At 44.9% G+C, this 16,437-nt stretch overlaps 1 protein-coding gene across 2 annotated transcripts in view; it reads right to left on the bottom strand.

Annotated features, from left to right (window-relative positions):
- Window positions 1–7,550: 7,550 nt before the first annotated feature.
- mef2d (myocyte enhancer factor 2d) overlaps window positions 7,551–16,437 on the bottom strand; it is a 9,620-nt gene continuing 733 nt past the window's right edge. Inside the window, exons 1-3 of one of the 2 annotated variants that reach the window (XM_068729919.1) lie at window positions 15,941–16,437; window positions 11,217–12,752; window positions 7,551–9,840 (exon numbers count right to left, since the gene is read on the bottom strand). The exon at window positions 15,941–16,437 is cut by the window's right edge and continues 733 nt beyond it. In XM_068729919.1, coding sequence (XP_068586020.1) covers window positions 12,305–12,752; window positions 15,941–16,125 — 633 coding nt within the window. In that variant the 5' untranslated portion in view covers window positions 16,126–16,437 and the 3' untranslated portion in view covers window positions 7,551–9,840; window positions 11,217–12,304. The remainder of the gene's footprint in view (window positions 9,841–11,216; window positions 12,753–15,940) is intronic. The other variant, XM_068729920.1, reaches the window with a different exon arrangement.

Here is a 16,437-nt window from a genome sequence, read left to right as displayed (position 1 = left end):
GATAGGCTCCGAGTCCTTTTTGTTTGAACAGGTATCTTCTCTGCTAGCACGATGCACCTCATCAAAAAGCAAATATGATTCTTCCATTTGGGGTTATTACATTATTATCGCCAGAAGTGGAAAAGCTAACGTTACGCTATGAAGAAACTCCACCGCGGTCACATGACTTCACGTCACTAAGCTAGAGTGAGAAGTCTGCTAGCTCTGCAACAGTTAACATTTCTGATTAATTGGTGTTAGCATCCTGTTATCCTCTCTTTAGCTAATTGTTGGCCTGAATCCATTAGATCTGACAGTCTTACATAAGATCTCTAATGCAGGTAACACAATATGTTATAGGTCCATCATATCCTAATAATTGACTGAGTGTGTCTGCCTAAGTGTCCCGGAGAGAATAATGTAATTTCATACTAATTGTATACGGAAAAATATAGCCGGTGTTTAATTGGGTTACTTGGCACCAAGAGGGCATTTTAGTCCGTGCACACAGCAGGTCAGCTGACTATGCAAACATGTCTGCAGGCAAGCATGCAATTCAACATGTATGGAGAATTAAATGTCCAATAATACAGCAATAATCCATTCATATCAACTGGGTTCAAATGGAGCCGTTCTTTCAGGAAACACATTCATGCAATAAAGCGTAAGCAGGAGAAACTGTGGAATTAATTTTGCTAACAAATATCATGAGAAAGATTTTTTTATTCCTTATTTTATGAACGTCTGTTATTTGATGAAACAAACCTCTAAAACTATAAAAGCTTTTCTCCAAATCAGAATACAGTCACACGTCCACAAGACAGTGTCAAGACTGTGTGTGTGTGTGTGTGTGTGTGTGTGTGTGTGTGTGTGTGTGTGTGTGTGTGTGTGTGTGTGTGTGTCTGGATCGAGTCAAGCTAACAAAGCAGCACCGGGGCTCTCAACAAGCAAACAGCCAACCCAGAGAGACGGCCAAGGAAAGAGTCCGAGAGAAGGAACAATGTGTGACCTCACCTCCTCCCTCCTCTCCTCCCCCTCCTCCTCCCTCTCCTCCTCCCTCATCCGTCCTTCATTAGTCCGTATTCTGAACAATGGCTGGGCTGCTCGCCTCCTCTGCTGCCCAAATCTGCCAAATGAGGGATTGAGAGAGGAAGGAAACAGCAAGACGGTCGTGTTCGCCGTGAGAAGGCCGGCGAGCTGGAATGCTCCTATTCACCACTATTCATCCACCACGCAATCACTGGCTGTGATAACAAGAGCTGTATCGATGCCTTGAGAGGAGAGAAGATCAAAAACGCATTTATGATTCATGTTCAGTTATGTTGACCATGTTTGTTGAACCAAAAGACAAACATGCTGTGCTGAATATTTTGTAGTTTGTGTGTATTGAATAAGACACTTCATTTCTTTTATTTTCACCATAAATAATCAAAATCCAATCAGCACACTTTCTACTGTAACTTCATGTTCATCAAGTGGGCACTGCAGCACAAAACAAAGGTAGTATCATTAATAAAAGGCTTTAACTCATGAGAGCCAACGAGCATCAAGGCAACCTGCTACTTTGAAATAGAATATTTGCGTATTTAAAAGTCGGTTTGGCACATTGGTACAAATTTGAAGACGTTTTCCATTAAATCATCCAAGAGTCGGGACGCATCTTTTGATTGCTGCATGAATCATTTCTGTTTCTTGGCAACTTAACGCAGCGAAACCCCGTGACTGAAGGGTCAAGCCGTTGTTCACCGCGGGCCAAGTCTTCACTAACAAGCTCCCTGGTTTGCCACAAAAACTGGCATAGATGCTAATGAAGTGTTGTTGTGTTTGATGTGATTCAGCAGCTTCGTTGGAAAACATTTTTTTTGGCAAATAACAACCAGTTATGAGCACATGTAGCTGTATCTGAACATGAGCACCGGACCGGACTTTATTTGGTTCTGCCAGGCTTTCAGGATCCGTGCTCTGATGTAGGACATGGTGAAGATTATGGTTTCATCTCTTACCACATTGCTTTACTGACCTCGGGCTCTTCGTGCCATCGTGTTGTGCATCCATTCTCATTGTAATGAACTACATTTAAGAAGGAAAATGCTGCAAACGTTTGCGTTGGATGTGCAGGGCATCCACACGATTGACTGGTGCAGCCATGACCACCGGATTACCATGGGGGGGGGGGGGGGGGGGGGGGGGGTGTGTTTGTAAGAGTCTATTAGGAGAGGAAACCTCTTTGAGGTAGTGTGTGTGTGTGTGTGTGTGTGTGTGTGTGTGTGTGTGTGTGTGTTCTGATAGCCATCTGCCAGCCCTCATCCTGTCCCCATTGATTTGCTCCGGATGTCATCGGTGCAGAGCCGGACTGAGGAGCAGGTGTCTCCAACGACTTCTCCCACTTTAGACCCCCCTTACATCAGAAGAAGGCACACATAATGAGAGAGTAGCTCCAGAAATCGTAGCGCATTTATTGCATTCAGCTAGAGGGTTATAGGAGCGGGACCAGGAATATGAGTTTTGTCCCGTTTGCTTTTCTCAAAGACAAAAAACATGCTATCATTAAAATCAAAGGGTCTACTCCTCCATAGCAATAACCAAAGACAGGATATTTCATTTTGCTCTGCTATTTTGGCCCGAGGACGGTGCTTGTGGGAGATTGTGTGCTGTCCAATGTGGTAAGAGTTCATCCTCTGGGAGCATGAATGTGCTCACAGCAATCTGCTGATAAGATGTTGATATTTCTTGTGTATAAGTCTTTCTTTTTACTTGACTGGAGATGTTAAAAAAAAAGGTCAAGAGGGAACCAATAACATTAGGATTCATCCTCTGGGAGCATGAATATCCGCAGTATATATGTAAATACCACCAGTATTTTTCCAGATCATTTACTAAAGTGTTTGTTTAAGGGGAAAGTTGACCCGAGGATGGTGTCAGACACCAAAAACAATAGGTATCATCCTCTGGGGACCTTGAATATTCACAGTAAATGTTGTGATAATTTGGCCGATAATTCTGGTTCTCTTGGTCCCGTCCGTTCACACTCATGACAGAGAATCTGCAACATTCTTGGCCTTCAGTTTCTTCACACTGTCACTAACTCACAATTGAGGAAAATGCAGAATTGGACACAAATGCAGATCGATTGGTGCTATTCAATGATGCCACAAGGAATATATAGGCGTACATACGGGGTAGAGGTACAGGTAGGCAGACCAGGTCCGAAGTACAGGATCAGGTTCTGGAAACAGAGACTTAACAGTAAAGACTTAACAGGAGATCAGCAAAACCAAGATTGTCAGAATAAGTTACTAATATTGCAACACAAGTAACCAGAAATGCAAAGAGAGAATACAAAAGGTGAATTGCTTTCCCTTGTGGGTCATTGGTCTGACAGGTGATCCACGATGCGTCCCCCCAAGAGTTACAAACTACTTCCAACTTTTTGCACCTCGTGCTCCAAGCGCCGAAAAACAACAAATGCCACTGCGTCACAGCAGCTAAACAGCAGCAGTCGTCTAGTCTTTGTGTGATCGGTGTGACTGATGTGTCATCAGCCACCCGGCTGTGTTAAAATAGAGCCGGGGTTGCACCGCAATGTGCAATCGGCTGACGACAGCTGCGGGTCGGTTGGATGATCCGTGAGTGAGCCGTGTAGGAGTAACTCGTGAACAGAATAATCCTCGATGAGAACAATGCTGGCAAAGGTTGTGACCTGGATGTTTGCGCTCACAGTCATCGGTTTGAATACCGTTATGAGCTGCTGCTTATGAATATCACTTCTTCAGCTGCTTGCTCACTCTTAGAAATCGGGATAGTTTGATCCAAAGATAAAAGAGCCATTCGGCGCTAAGGTTTGACCCTGAAGACGATGTCCTTGAAGCAGCAACGGCTGCTGGTTCTAAGGGTTGAGCAGGTCCAGAGAGAACAATGAGACTTCTCAAACCATGCTAAAATGATTATTAAAATATAGAAACATAGATTTCAGAGTGGAGTTGTAACCTCTTTTTTTAACCTTAATGTTATCCCAGCTGCCTAAAACAATGTTAAATGTTCCCTCACCAGTTTTATTAGATAAACCGCTCCACAAAGACACATTTTCAGTAGGAAATGAAAAATTGCTGAAATCATTCAGAGTGGGAGGGAACGCAGGTAGTAATCAAATATAGAATATGTGATTATTAAATAACACAACAATACAAAAAAACAAGGAACAACATGAAAGCGAGAAGAAACAAAAACGTCCAAACGTTACCCAAAGAAAAGAAAACGACACCAAACAACAAAAAGAACAAAAAGAACAAGAAAGTACAACAAAATACAACAAAGTACAATAAAGTACAAGAGCAATAGAGAGAGAGAGAAAAAACAAACTGCACAATGAAGGATGTGGGTGTGGCCACACAGCTGGTTTACAACAGTGTGCATCACATTATCAATCCTGCTCAGATCATTATAATGATCCAAGATATACTGTATATATATATATATATATATACTGTATATATATATATATATATACTGTATATATATATATATATACTGTATATATATATATATATATATATATATATATATATATACATCGCTATATATATATATCTATATACATATAACTGTCATTGATGACGGTTATATGTATGACATGACAAATTCTGTTGTAGATGTGGTGTAGGCAGGGGGGGGGGGGGGGGGGTTCCTGTATGGGTGTGTGTTGGCCAGCAGATGCCCACACAGTAATCTAATCAGAGTGGAAATTAAGTTAGATGTGCACTGGCAGACAGGCCACACCCGACAGCACAGAGCAAACACAGAGACAGACGAAGACTCACATCTGAACCCCCCCCCCACAGCTCTGTCTCTCGGCAACCACAAATCATATTCACAACAAAGAAGATATAATTATTCCAAATTGGAGAAATGTTTACGGTCTTCCATTTTCTATCTTGTGTTACTAAAGTGAGAAACAACAATAATGAGCTATACTGTTAAAAAGCTTTTCTCTTTTTTTCAGTCTCTTCCTCTGCCTTGAATGCATCCCTATATATTCAATCAGCCCTACAGTATGTTCCCTCAACCCTATGTTCCCTCAACCCTATGTTCAATCAGCCCTATGTTCAATCAGCCCCACAGTATGTTCCCTCAGTCATATGTTCAATCAACCCTATGTTCCCTCAACCCTATGTTCAATCAGCCCTATGTTCAATCAGCCCTATGTTCCCTCAAAACTATGTTCCCTCAACCCTATGTTCAATCAGCCCTATGTTCCCTCAGCTCTATGTTCCCTCAACCCTTTGTTCAATCAGCCCTATGTTCCCTCAGCCCTATGTTCCCTCAACCCTATCTTCAATCAGCCCTATGTTCCCTCAGCCCTATGTTCCCTCAACCCTATGTTCAATCAGCCCTATATTCCCTCAGCCCTATGTTCAATCAGCTCTATGTTCCCTCAACCCTTTGTTCAATCAGCCCTATGTTCCCTCAGCCCTATGTTCAATCAGCCCTATGTTCCCTCAGCCCTATGTTCAATCAGCCCTATGTTCCCTCAACCCTATGTTCAATCAGCCCTATGTTCCCTCAGCCCTATGTTCCCTCAATCCTATGTTCCCTCAACCCTTTGTTCAATCAGCCCAATGTTCAATCAGCACTATGTTCCCTCAACCCTTCGTTCAATCAGCTCTACGTTCCCTAAACAATCAACCCATGCCTGAACCTAATCAACCCAACCGACCAACACAATGAGTACTAGCCTTCTGTTGTTGGATATTGTTAGAAAGATATTTAAAAATAATGAAAGACAGACGTTGACGTGGTCCAGGGATGATGCTGAGGGAACATGGGGCCTAACTTGGGATGTTCATGAGGGAACACAGGGCTGAGGGAACTCTGCTGCTCTTCAGTCATGTTAGATATCATATGAACTGTTGAATGAGGACACGTGGAACAGGATCATGAACTGTCTGATGGAACTGGGTTCTGATGCCATTTTTAGCATATGGATTCTGAGAAAGAGAAAATGAGTGAAAAGTATAAACAAGTTGATGAGGCGTTCAATGGGACCTCGGAAGCTTGAGGCCTTAGGCAATTGCCGACCTTTGCCTAAAACATCCGTCTCTGTTTGAGTCATTGTGAAGGCATTCAACTCATGAAGCGTATTAAGACAAGATCAACCTCAGGAAAAAGAATGGCTGCTTTCACCACTCAGTGGCAGTTAATAGGGGGTGAGTGTTGGACAGACAATGCCCGGACTGTCCAGCTGGACGTCTGTCTGACTGACTGTGGTTATTATTAGTGGCCTGTTGAGCCAGGAGTGCGTGTGTCTGTCTGAGACGTGAGGCCAACGGCTGCTGTGGACGAACCGGCTGACCGTGCCAGCTGACGGCTCGGTCGTCCAGGGCGGGTCGGGGGAATAACCGTGTGGGTGTGTCACCAATCCAGCTCTGCTTCCTGCTGTCTTCCCTCGGTCCAATCCTCAGAAATAGATCAACCAAAAGAGGAAACGGGACTGAAAACACAACGTGTCCTCACACAGGAGCTTGTACCATATCTGACGATCGTGCGTTTTCAATACTCCGTTGTGAGTGAAAGTCTTAAAGTACTCATTATCCAGTGTTTCAGGTGATTGTATAGGTTTTTAAACTTTGAATCTGCAAGGTAATCAGTAACTAGAGCTGCCAAATATTTGTAGTGGAGTAAAAAGTACTTTATTTTAGTAAATATTAAGTAGAACACAATGGAAATACTCCAACTAGTACTTAGATACAATACTTAAGACCAATACTGGAATCAATCAATCAATCAATCAAGCTGTATGTATAAACATACTAAATGTCATTCAAAGCGCTCAGTAGGTCTTAAGGATACGCTCACTGTTTTATTGAGCTCTAAATAAAAAATAGACCAAAGAAACTGTCAGGTTTAAAAAGCCGGGGAGGGCGTGCATAATTATTTCACTTTCTGAGGATTACTAAAGTTTCTCCTGCCAACACTGAGGAGTATTATTCTGAGTTGTCACTCGCTGTGTTTACCCATCACCAGGCGACTCTTTGAGTCTCTGACACGCCGAGTGGAGATGAAGGCGTGGTTGCTTGTTCTGTTGCGATCACAAGAGATTTCTTGTGATGCATCTGAAGGAAACACGCTTGTTAAAAGTCATGTAATACAAATACTGTACTGTTTTTTTTGAATAAACAGCCTGTGCTCCATTGTCCTCTCTCTGGTGCACACGTGGGTTGTGTTTGAGGCGTTAAGGGTTTCACTAAGAAACAGGTGAACAACACACAGATTGGGTTAATTGATCACCATTTAAAAACCCTCCTATGTCTCGTATTTCCTGTTACAGCATCTTTGACCAACGTTCAATCAAAGCTCAGGAGTGTATAATGAATGCACAGAGAACTCTTCATCTCTCCAGTGATTCACATCGTAAAAAGCAGATAAAACCGGTTTTATGGTCGACTTCCACTTACCCTGCAGCTGGAGTCCTGCGACACAGAACACCAAACACTAGAGTGCCATCTAGTGGCGGCATCGCGACAATGCCGCCTCATCAAAGCGGCCAAAAGAAAGGACACGCAGGCAGACGTCTCTGTAGGTCAACTTGTCTATTTAATATATAAAATACGGTAAAACATACGCAAAAAGGGGAGGCGGGTAAAGAGGGGACCAATGGATACTTTGGTACAATAACAAACACTTTTTTTTTGTAAAAGCAGTATAGAATTTGTAATAACATATCAGTGCATACTTTATTTATGAAAATATACACAAATTGTATATCATTCTCCAAAAAAACAACAAAAAAATATCTTTACAACAAAAAAAAGCAGACTAGCCGAACACAATATATTAGCTATAATTTATTTAAAACTTTTTTCTTCAATTTTTTTTTCATTTTTTTTTTCCTTAAATGTATTTCTGTGATGTATATTTGTGTGGATATTACATTGTATTTCCTATAACATGACTCACTCTTCGCCCATGCATTGACATCATTGTGTCTGGTCAGAAATAAGTTAGACGTGTCCCCCCCCCCCCCACCCCCCCCGTGGACTGAGAGGTTTTGTACATTGGACTCAGAAGTTGCAGCATTGAAGCGGTCGACCCGTTCGGCGCCTCCGTCCACGGACACACGTGTACTGATACCACTACGCTTGTGTTGTTTCAGAAAAACCGTGCAACATGAGTAACACACCCTTTTTTTGTTTTTTTGTTTTTTTTTCCCTTGAAGAAAGAAAACAAATCCCCCAAAAAAACAAAAAAAATATATTTAGAATATAATATTTTTTTATATAATAAAATAAAATAAAATTCCAAATAAAACAAGATGCCTAAACTACACAAAAAAAAAGAAAAGTTACACCACCATGACAGCTGCCGTCAGTGAAAGCTGTGGTCATGATGATAATAATAATAATAATAATAATAATATCAATTCTCAGAGAACAATTAAAAACAGACTGTCACCAGCACAACTTAACACTGGAAAGTGAGTGAGACTTCTAAACATCATTATACAGGAGCAGGTACTGCTTCACTCTTCAGTGGGGGGGGGGGCGGGGATGCAGGTTCTTAAAACTATCTCAGCACGATTGTCTTTCTGTTTTGTGATTACAGCGCCCCCTGGTGGCGCTCTAAACAACGTGCCGGGGCTCCACCACTGACTAACACGACGAGCCCCGGCGCTAGAGACGCCATGTTGGTTTTTAACAAATGGCTGTTGTTATTGTTGTTGTTGTTGTTGTTGTTGTTGTTGTTGTTGGACGCTCAGGGTGCAACAGTCTTAACAGTCAAAGTGTTCTCACTCGGGGAGGGATTGGTGTTCACTCTGCCGCGCGCTCAGGAAAGCAATATCGACACTCAGACTTGTCGGAGAGAGAAAGATGAGTGAGAGTGACGGAGCCGGAGATGAAGAGAGGAGGGGAGGAGGATGGGAGTAGTGATGTCTGGACGGAGTGAAGTAGTGTGAGATGATGAGTGAGTGACGGGTGAGAGGGGGGGGGGGGGGGGGGAATGAAAAACCCAAAGTCGACAAGTCTGCGTTGGATTTGGGAGGAAGTCATTAAAAGATCAGGACTCGCTCTGAAACCTTCCGGCTTAAGCGGAGAACCCGAACTCTGCCTCCAAAGCTTTCAGCGAGCAAACGGACGGAGGCTCAGGCTTTTAGGGAAAAAATATATATATAGATATAGATATATATATATATATATAAATACATGACTCTTGACCACGATGTTTTTAAAATCTACCCACTACACCCTCGGTCACCCTTTTGCCACGTGGTACAAAAATGACATCCTTCACATTTCTATTACCTTCACGGTGTTTTTATAAAACTACAGCCAACCAGTGACGGGCGGAGACACTTTAAATACAATATACTGACACATGGCTTTCAACAAGAGGGCGCAAATCATAATGAAAAACATCCTTGGCTCGTCTGTGTGTTCGCTTTAAACTTTGATTGATATGTTCGTGACAGGAAATACTGCCGTTATTGTACAGACACTGCAGATACTAAATATTCACGTGATATGTCACAAAAAGACTTATTAATAAGTAGTGATTATATCGGCGACATTTTAAGAAGGTGGAGAAGTCTTTTTAGGGCGTTGATGGTTGACATCGACTGAAGTTCAATGTGTTCAGTCGCTCAGCAGATGTTGAAACAACCAAATGAATGAATTACTTATAAATGATGTCATGATCTAAAAAGAACGATGTGAGGGATTTGGCGACATCTAGTGGTGAAAGCGCAGATCGCAACCAACTGAAACTTCTCTCGTGTGCCGAGCGTGAAGGAGAAAACCACGGGGTTTGGTTTTTGTCCGTTCTGGGCTCCCGTAGGAAAAGAAGCCGCTCTGATATAAACGTCTCATTCTAAAGGAAACACAAACACAGACTGTTCTTACTTTCAGGTGATTACACACAAAGAAAAACCTTGATATTATATTCCATTTCTGCCGATATATGTATCCCCTAAATGCTGCACACTGAACCTGAAAGTTTACAATTGCTGCTTAGAAAATATTAGTAGAAAAACGGGAATAAAATGATCATCAAATGTGCCAATTATTGCTGTCATTAATACATTTAAAATAAAATTAATATTAATTATACAAATAAAAAAAAAGTCTTTTTAGTTGAACTTTTTGATGTTTTAATCAACCTGAAAATATTTAAATCATTTTTAAAATAAATGGATATTTTTTTTTATCTTCTCTCACTATAATATTTTGTCTCATATGTATTTTGTCTTCTGCTTTACTTGTACTAATGTATAAACAGGCAGTCGTAGCGGGGGCTCCGATTGGTTGACGAATAAATTAAGTTTGGAGGATTAAATAAAAAGTGCAAAACATTGATTGGTATCTGCTGATGTTTGACGAAAGCCTTGTAAAAGCAGCCATTTAAATCAGTCTAACCCTAGTGTGTGTGTGTGTGTGTGTGTGTGTGTGTGTGTGTGTGTGTGTTAAGGTGTCGAGGGTGGGGTGGGGGGGGGGGGGGTCAGGTAAAGTGCGCTCCATCAGTGACAGAGTCCTAACCATTGCTCACTCAAAAACAGTCCGAGTCACCGCGGCTTCCCTCCCTCTGCTCGTCCACGTTACACTTTATTTACACTCATAAATAATACCAAATAAAAAAAGAGACGGATCCACTGAGAATCAACGCGGCTGCTTTTTGTTTTTTCCTCTTGAAGGGATAACCTGCCGAATGCATCGTTTCTATATACAGTCCCTGTCTGTAGTCTGCTGCCTCGGACGCAGAGCTGCCCTTTGCTACCGCCTAAAGCCGTTTAAATATATATATATATATATACATATATATATCTATATATATATATACTTGTATATTTGTATTTATTTTTTAAAACCTTCAAAAAACACCTTATCCCTGTCACACAAAAAGCCACAAAGGTTACAGATTGCTTATATACACGGTGCCTCACCAATCTCCCCTCTGAACATCAGCCGTCTGTTCAAAAACACAAAAATAATCTCAGCTGAGTGCATCGCAGGCCTGTGTGTGTGTGTGTGTGTGTGTGTGTGTGTGTGTGTGTGTGTGTGTGTTTGCAGGATGAAATTGAGAGTGAACATTTGTTTAAAAAACGACCAGTTGAGGTAACAAAACCGTAGACACACACACACACACACACACACACACACACACACACACACACACACACACACACACACACACACACACACACACACACACACACACACACACACACACACACACACACACACACACACCTCTTTCTTGAGCGTCTGCAGTTGACAGGATGTGGGTGAAGCGGTCTGCGTCGTTGAGCCGTTGCAGCTCGTCCCTGATTCAAAGAGAAGCCGTCTGTTTATTACCTCGGCGACAAATCTGGCTCCTGGTGTTGCAGCTAGTCCGCATGGTTTGGATTAAATGAGAGACCCGGGGCGGGGTGGTGGTGGTGGTGGTGGTGGTGGTGGTGGGGGGGGGGGGGGGTCGTCGGTGAGTTCCTCTTTTAGTGTCTTCATATTCAAAACTGAGACGAATCCAAAAGCTCTAAAGATCAACAGTCGAGGACAGAAGAACAAAACTCCACGCTTCAAAAAACAAAACACAAACAAGAGCAACAAAAGGGCCCGAGAATCTAGAGCGACAGCAAACGCAACTGTGGTGCGTTCAAAGACTCACGTGGTGCCACTGACTCAATGTGCAGTGCAGTTACAGACAGTGAGGACAGGGGGGGGGGGGGGGGGGGGGGGGGGCACCAGCCGCTCACCAAAAAGCAGGGGCATGCTGGGAAACCGAGGTGCGTCTGGCCGCTCACGTCGCCGGGTGAAAAGGTCCAAAGTGGCCAAATTGAGGGTTTTACTAGCCACTGATTAAAACACTCACTCTATTCAAATACAGCTGGATCACTGGTTCTGTAGAATAATCCCTGGTTTGGTGGCTCAACCCACTCTGGGGTTGTGTGTGTGTGTGTGTGTGTGTGTGTGTGTGTGTGTGTGTGTGTGTGTGTGAGTGAGACAGTACAGTTTAAATGTGTATGCACAAGTGTGTGTCCACACGTGACGGTGTGCTAGCATGCTTGTTTTGAGTGTGTGTGTGTGTGTGTGTGTGTGTGTGTGTGTGTGTGTGAGGTCAGTGTTGCAGTGTGGACAGTGGGTCAATGGTGGGTTTATATGTATATATGTGTGTGTGTGTGTGTGTGTGTGTGTGTGTGTGTGTGTGTGTGTGTGTGTGTGTGTGCACAAAGGAGACCAGGGGCATCAGGGCTGGTGGGGGCATGTACACAAGCCACAAGTACACATCTCCATCCTCGTCATCCATCTGTCCGTCCGTCCGTCTCGCTGTGGTCACCTCTTCATGTGACCCAGGCGTCCAGTCTCATCCTCTTGACGTTGGTCCCGTCCTGCTCCTGGGGCTCGGCCGACGAGGGCCGCAGGAGGACCATGGCGGGCTGCTGTCCCACGGCGCCGGCCTGGTGGAGGAAGTCCGGAGCCCCGCCTCCTCGCCCCTGGGCGCCGTCGTCCCGGTCGCTGCCCTCGTACGAGCTGCCGTTGCTGCTGAGGCTGTCGACCGGCGAGCGCCCTTGACCCCCCACCTCCAGGCGCAGGGCACCGGGGTAGGCCACCGACACCAGACCCTGTCCCTGGACTTGAATCTGGCCGCCGCCGCCGCCTCCAATGGCGCCGCAGGTGGAGCTGGGAGTGCAGCGGTCGCGGTTGGGTGAGACGGGTTCGGACTTGATGTTGATGTTGGGGTTGGTGTTGACCAGAGCGGTGCTCTGAGCTATCTGACCCATCGGCCTGCTGGGACGGAGACAGAGACAGAGACAGAGAGACGGAAGGACAACATGGTTACAGACCTGGACTGTCCTTGAACACCACAGTCAGCTGAGCCAATAGTGCAAAACACGTTAAGGAATGGTCGCCGTCAAAACGAATGCATCGCCATCAACTTTGAATAATATGAAGGCCTTTACACAGTGGGGGGGGGGGGCGTCACGAATAAACAGCACAAAAATATGAAATACTCTTGTTAATATTACATGTCTTGGGCTTTTATTTTGAAAGGCACAACTCAAACCGGTCAACACAGCGTGATTGGTTGATGCCGCGATAGCTCCTTCCGAAAAACTAATTACGTCACTTTCTCTCCGTTCTGTGTGACAGTAAAATATTAAAGTGCAAATGAATCGCATGAAAAATAAAAATTAATGAATCGCGCCCCATGTGTAAAGGCCCTGAGGTTGCGCCACTTTTTCAAAGACAAAGACACTCGGCAGCAATGCTATAAACCAGGCAACGTGTTGCTCTGGTGGACTTCAGCACATAAAAAACAAGGACACAGGAAACAAATAGGACTACGTTTGAAGCCATGCAGCCCAAAACACCCTCGCACTTCACATTTTGGTTTTTTAGCCGTCTCACTTTCAACCTGCCAGGTGAGACGTTTCTGTGGCAAACGAGGTACTGAACGTGTGCGTCGGCCCAGAGAACATTTCGGTTCTACATAAACATCTATCTGCTCTGTCTACCTATGATACACCCTTTGCATTTTGGGGTTCTTTGCAGAACCGCTGGATTCTGTCTCCTGGTTTAAATAACCGCTCTAATGGAAGAGGATCAGAGCACACGTTTGGGATTCTGTCTGTCTATCATCAGACTGTCGCCATCTTGGTTTTCCCCTGCATCCCCTGCTTTATGGTCTGTTTAACTCTAAATGTTCCATAATGTACTAAATGAACATCATGCTGTATTGAAGAAGACTGTAAACTAGAGATTGAGACCATAAACTCATGTTTACAATGTTTACTGAGGGAATAAATCAAGAGAGAAGTAGAGTCATTTTAGACTAGACTTCTATACAACCAGAGGAGTCGCCCCCTGGTGGACACTAGAGAGAATGCAGCTTTTAAGACTTCAGCATCTGCTTCACTCTTCCGACCCAGAAGTTGCCGCATGGTTTCAGCACAGTGGCCTCATTGGATTGAATGAGTGGGCAGCTTTTTCTTTCCGTGCAGCGCTTATTCAGCGACTAACAGAGCAGCCCGTCTCTCGCCTTAATGGGCCTACTATTCAAGAGAACGCTTCAAGTGTCAAACCACCACAGGCTGGTTGCTATCTCCCCGATTGTTGTTACCCATTTCATCGACATCGGCGTTATGTGCGTGTAAAGTTTTGTAAACGCGATCCTGGTCTGAACCGGATCCCCCTCCAGCATGTCATTAAGCCGCTGCAAGACGGGATTTCTGCGCTTCCAGATGCCAAAAAAGGTTTACGTCGGCATCTGTGCCTCTATACCTGCTACGACTGTTTGATCAGCCCCTCCACCCTCCTCCTCCTCCTCCTCCTCCGCTAGCTGGAGGCTGAGTCGAACCTGTCACCGAGGCTGACACCGGGTGATGACGCTGCACTGTGGCTCGCTCCTTTTTGACGGTGTGTCGACAGGTTTTTTTTTTTTGGGTTGTTTTTTTTTGCTCGTTTCCTCCCCGCTCGCTCCCCCTGGCTTGACGCGGTCGATTCTGCATTTGAAGCTCCCAATTACGGCGTTTTTTTCCTTTCTCTGCGCCCCCCTCAGGCGTGTTCTAATATGTCATATCACGAGCCCACTGCAGCGCCGCATCTCTAATATTCCCTCAATTACTGGCAGACTGAGAGGGGGAATTTAAGATAGCACTCCTCCAGGCGATCGAGTCTGCGGCACTCAAATGCGTCTCGCTCCAATTCTGACACACACACACACACACACACACACACACACACACACACACACACACACACACACACACACTTAAAAAGTCATGCACTCTTGCTGTCTTACATACAAATGCTCCTTCCCTCCTGTACACACACACACACACACACACACACACACACACACACACACACACACACACACACACACACACACACACACACACACACACACACACACACACACACACACACACACACACACAGATCCCTCGGCGGCGGAGAGGCTCGCTCCGTCTCTCTCCGTGCCCACTTCATCAAACCTGGTGCGTCGCGGCTGAGGCCCCGGACGCAGGTAGATGGATGGCGGTGCCACGGGGGCGCCGGTGCTACGCCGAGGGAAAAAAACGGCGGAGTCAGCGGGCCGGTGACAGTGATGAAGGCGAGAGCGGCAGGCTAACCCCCCCCCCACCACCCCACCACCACCCAACCCCGCTAACAACACAGCGAGCACAGCCAGAAGCAGACACTTGGTTTTTTTCAGTGCAGTGGGATGAGATACAGCCGCGTTTCCCAAAATGCTCTGCTTCTCTTGAGGGCCGACACTCTCTTAAACTCTTCACTTACATTCCAATCACTGAAGTCGTGCACGTCTTGTGCATCATCAACAGTTTTGCTGCTGAATTTGACGAATGACAGCGAGTGCTGTTTGCAGCTCAGGCTGTAGTGAGTCGTCTCCCATCTCTTGTACACAGAACAAACTGGGGCAAACGGTTTACCAGGCGGGGAGGTTCTAATGACAAGATGCCAGGACTGCATCATGGGAAATGTAGGATTCAGACCCACGCTAAGCTATCTTAGCCTTCAAAAAGGGACAGTTCACCCTCCAAAAAAGTGACTTGGCTTATGGAGCTCAAAACACCAAATAAACACTCAACAGCGACGTCTCTTTCCAGAAACTCTGACTCGGTTACTCAAGATAATCCTCGACTACTTTTTTTTGTTTCTACCGAACTACACCTGCCGCCCGTGCAGGAGGAGGAGGCGAGCGTCTTTACTGCTCGTCTTCCTAATCAAATTTCCATCTGTCGTATCCTTTTACTAATTGCTTCTGCCAGCCTGATCCCAGAGGAGCAATTTGTGATTTAATATCTTCGACATCTCTTCATTTAAATAGCAGAAACGGCGCAGGCGTAGCGCTCTGCAGTCGGTGCCGAGGTTTCCCTCCGAGGAGCAGCAGATATTTTGGGAGCGGGCAGACGTGAAGTAGCTGTGTGGCTGAAGAGTAGAGAGTACAGTACCAGCAGAGGCCATCCTCCCTGCCAAACAGCAAGTTGGACTGAGAGGCCAAGCTGTGGAGGGAGGTGGGGGGGGGGGGGGAAGAGACAAGCAAGTTTAAAAAGAAGAAGAAGAAGAAGAAGAAGGCCACAACAGCAGGGAACAGGGACGGAAGGCCATGGGGGGGGGGGCTCCACAGCTGCTTCATGTTGTCAGCTTCTTACAACGCAATGCATTAATACAGTCAGCGTTAACGGACGTGAGATCGCTGGCGTCTCCTGGAATGAGGAGTCATCGTTGAAGGAGTAAACACACAAACACACAGCTGGTTTCTGTTCCACTGCTGCTTTTGGGGATGAAATAAATAAATAATAAATATTATTAGCAGACAGCAGAATTAACCGATGACGGACAAGATGCTGCTATTTTAGTGTTTTAGTTTCTGCTAAACTGTGTCCATGTCTATTGCTTTTATTGTGAAAGGTTAGAACAGAAAGGAGCAGATCAGTCTTTCAGTCCT

The sequence above is a fragment of the Cebidichthys violaceus genome, unplaced genomic scaffold, assembly GCF_023349555.1.
Source record: "Cebidichthys violaceus isolate CVI_PGR_0920_01 unplaced genomic scaffold, fCebVio1.0.p SCAF_48, whole genome shotgun sequence".
In the NCBI taxonomy this organism is placed as follows: Eukaryota; Metazoa; Chordata; class Actinopteri; order Perciformes; family Stichaeidae; genus Cebidichthys; species Cebidichthys violaceus.
This window is presented reverse-complemented; position numbering and strand designations above follow the sequence as displayed.